The sequence below is a fragment of the Fulmarus glacialis genome, unplaced genomic scaffold, assembly GCF_000690835.1.
Source record: "Fulmarus glacialis isolate BGI_N327 unplaced genomic scaffold, ASM69083v1 scaffold22821, whole genome shotgun sequence".
NCBI lineage: Eukaryota > Metazoa > Chordata > Aves > Procellariiformes > Procellariidae > Fulmarus > Fulmarus glacialis.
The window spans coordinates 5,325-7,971 of record NW_009192446.1 but is presented as its reverse complement, the minus strand read 5'-3'; the positions used below and the strand labels follow the sequence as shown (position 1 = coordinate 7,971).

The 2,647-nt window shown below is 59.8% G+C and overlaps 1 protein-coding gene across 1 annotated transcript in view; it reads right to left on the bottom strand.

Annotated features, from left to right (window-relative positions):
* LOC104083567 (synaptotagmin-2) overlaps nt 1-1,713 on the bottom strand; it is a 5,415-nt gene extending 3,702 nt beyond the window's left edge. The window contains exons 1-2 of the mRNA XM_009587082.1: nt 1,548-1,713; nt 1,229-1,398 (exon numbers count right to left, since the gene is read on the bottom strand). Coding sequence (XP_009585377.1) covers nt 1,229-1,398; nt 1,548-1,713 — 336 coding nt within the window. The remainder of the gene's footprint in view (nt 1-1,228; nt 1,399-1,547) is intronic.
* Between the last annotated feature and the right edge of the window lie 934 nt (nt 1,714-2,647).

Below are 2,647 nucleotides of genomic sequence, written 5' to 3'. Positions count from 1 at the left end.
GGCGCTGGACACGGGGTCAGCTCCGGTGGGGGTAGGTTTGGTGCTCGTATGGGGGGGCTGGAGGCAAGCAACCTACTGCAAAGGGTGCAGGGGTACTTACCCCCCCCAAACCTGTGCTTGGGGGAACACTGCAGCCGGTGCTAAGGGCTTAGCAGGGCCTTTTTATTAACTTCATAACAGAGATACAACCTAATTCTCCTACGTCTAAGGCAAAGCCACCCCTCTCCATGCGTCTCCAAGCCATGGTCCATGGGGTGGGAGCCCCAGCTTCTTATCACCTCTCTGAAGTGTCCCCAGGTCCCCTGTCCCACCCTGGAAACAGCTGATGGAGAAGGAGGCTCGTGGTGGCACCTACCATGGAGGGCGTCCCAGGATGGAGAGGGAACACGCAGACAGGGCAGCAGGGAGGGCGGATGGCGAGAGCAGCAGGAGGGAAGAGACCCACGTTACAGAGAGCAGCGACAAGGGACCCACGGTGAGGTGGGGAATGGGGGTTTGTATGGCCCCATCGAGCCCCAGGGGACGGCAGCCCTTGCCTCCATCAGGGAATCCCACCCCACACCTCCCACCACCACGGGGGCGTGCAGACGGGCAGGTATGATGGAGCATCTCCACTCAGGGCTCATCTCTCCAGCCCTGCCTGCATGCCCGTGGTGCCCATGTGTCTCTGAAGAGCAGGAACAGACACCCAAAATCTCCCACCCCCTCCAAATGGCCCTGGGACAGGGCCATTGAAATGGCCGGGATCGCCTCCAAAGCCTCCTTCCTGCTGGCCCCCCAAGATGTGGAGACAGCCCCAGCTCCACTCCGTGCACCAGCACCCGCTTCTTGAGCATTGGCTTTTTGGGGACCCCAAATTAGTGGGCATTTTGGCCTGGTGGTCCTCCCCTCTCGGCTAAAGGCACAGCTCAGTGAAATGAGGGCAACTCAGAGGAAGGCGGGGAGACATAAGGGATTAAATTAACATTTGCTGGTTCAGGTGACACATCGGCAGGTCCAGGCCAGCTTGAGCCTGGTCCCATCCAGGCCACTGGGCACTGGAGCAGGACAGTGCTGCTGTCTCAGCTCCAGGCTCATGTCTGCACGCTCCCATCCCAGGATCCTGGTGGCTCCATCCCCCACTGCTGCCTGAGCTACAAGTGCCCCGACACGGTCCGTAACTCAACCGGAGGGATCGTCCTACAATACTAAGCGCAGGACAAGGCCAAGAAGTCCAGAAGGACGTCACCTGATTGCCTGACTTCATGTCCTTCATGTTCATGGCATTCTTCATGCCTTTGCCCTTCTCCTTCTTGTTCTTCTTCTTCTTGCAGCAGCACTTCTTGCAGATGCAGAAGCAGCAGGTGAGGATGAGGAGTCCGGCTACCACCGCGATGGCGATGAGGGCCCACGGTGGCACTGAGGGCAAAAGCTGGTATCATCATCAGCCCTGCAGCTCCCTCCCAGCCCCAGCCAGCCCACTACCTTGTCCCACATGCTGCACTGGGACTGGAGCTGTGGTGGGGTCTTGAGGAGGGTGATACCTGGAAAAGGAGGCAGCTACTCACAGGGGATCTTGTTGAGCTCGTTCATGAACTTGTCCCTCAGTTTGGTGAACATGTCCTCCTTGCTCTCGCCTGGCCCTGCGGCCTCGGTGGAGTTCTCCATCGTAGCCATGGGCATCGTGGTGGCCGTGGCCTCCGGGGCCATCATGGACGCTTGCTTGAACGTCATGGTGTGTCAGGGGCTCCCTGAAATACAACGTCGCCTCCGTGATCACCCAGGTCCCTGCTGCCCCCACCCCTGCCCGTGCCCAGGCTGTGTCCCTGAGCAGCCGTCTGCACCGTGGACAACATCTGCATTGACAGCAGGGCTACAGCAGGGCACTTGATCTTCTGCTAGAGGGTGTAAAGCCCAATGGTTATGAAGGACATGAGAGTCCAGACACCTGGATTCCCTCACGTGATGGGAAGCCCAGTCAACCCCCACATTTCCTGACCCTTGACACCTCCAAAGCCACCAGGAGCATCACCCAGCACCATGTCAATGCTGGTGCCAGCTCAGAGCCTCCTGGGGACATTGAGAACATTCCTAGGGGGAGGCTCACCCAGTGAGGCCCCGTGGGATGAGGGAAGGGGTGTTTGCATCGCCAGGAGAGATGAGCGAGGTTACTTTGGACAAAGCCAGCCCCCCCTGCCTCCCCCTTTTCTCAGGCAAGTACCCATCAGGCCCCTGCAGACCCAACACATGGCAGCAGCCAGACCTCGTGCTGGTGTGGGACCCTCAGGACTTGCTCCCAGCCCTGGGAGAGCTTCCAAGGATGGGAATGGGAGAGGAGCAGAACATTGCTCTTCCTCCAGGCCCAGGGAGCTTTTGCAGGGCATGTTTTGAGGATGGATGAAAGCAGGAAAGAGCCAGCTCTACACAGCCGTGGAGGGCTCAGCGTGCACATCAAAGGGTCAACCCTTTCACCATGCCACAGGTACCATGTCCTGGGTGGCTCCTGTCCATCTCCCAACCCTGCAGATCCCAGTTCCCCCGGCCAGCCCCACTCCCTGATGGGGCACGGGGAAGGTGCTCGGCTCACTGACAGGGCTGCAGCACCCCCCGCCCAGCCCAGCAGGGTCTGAAGCACCCCCAAGGACAGGGACACCCACCCCACAGTCTT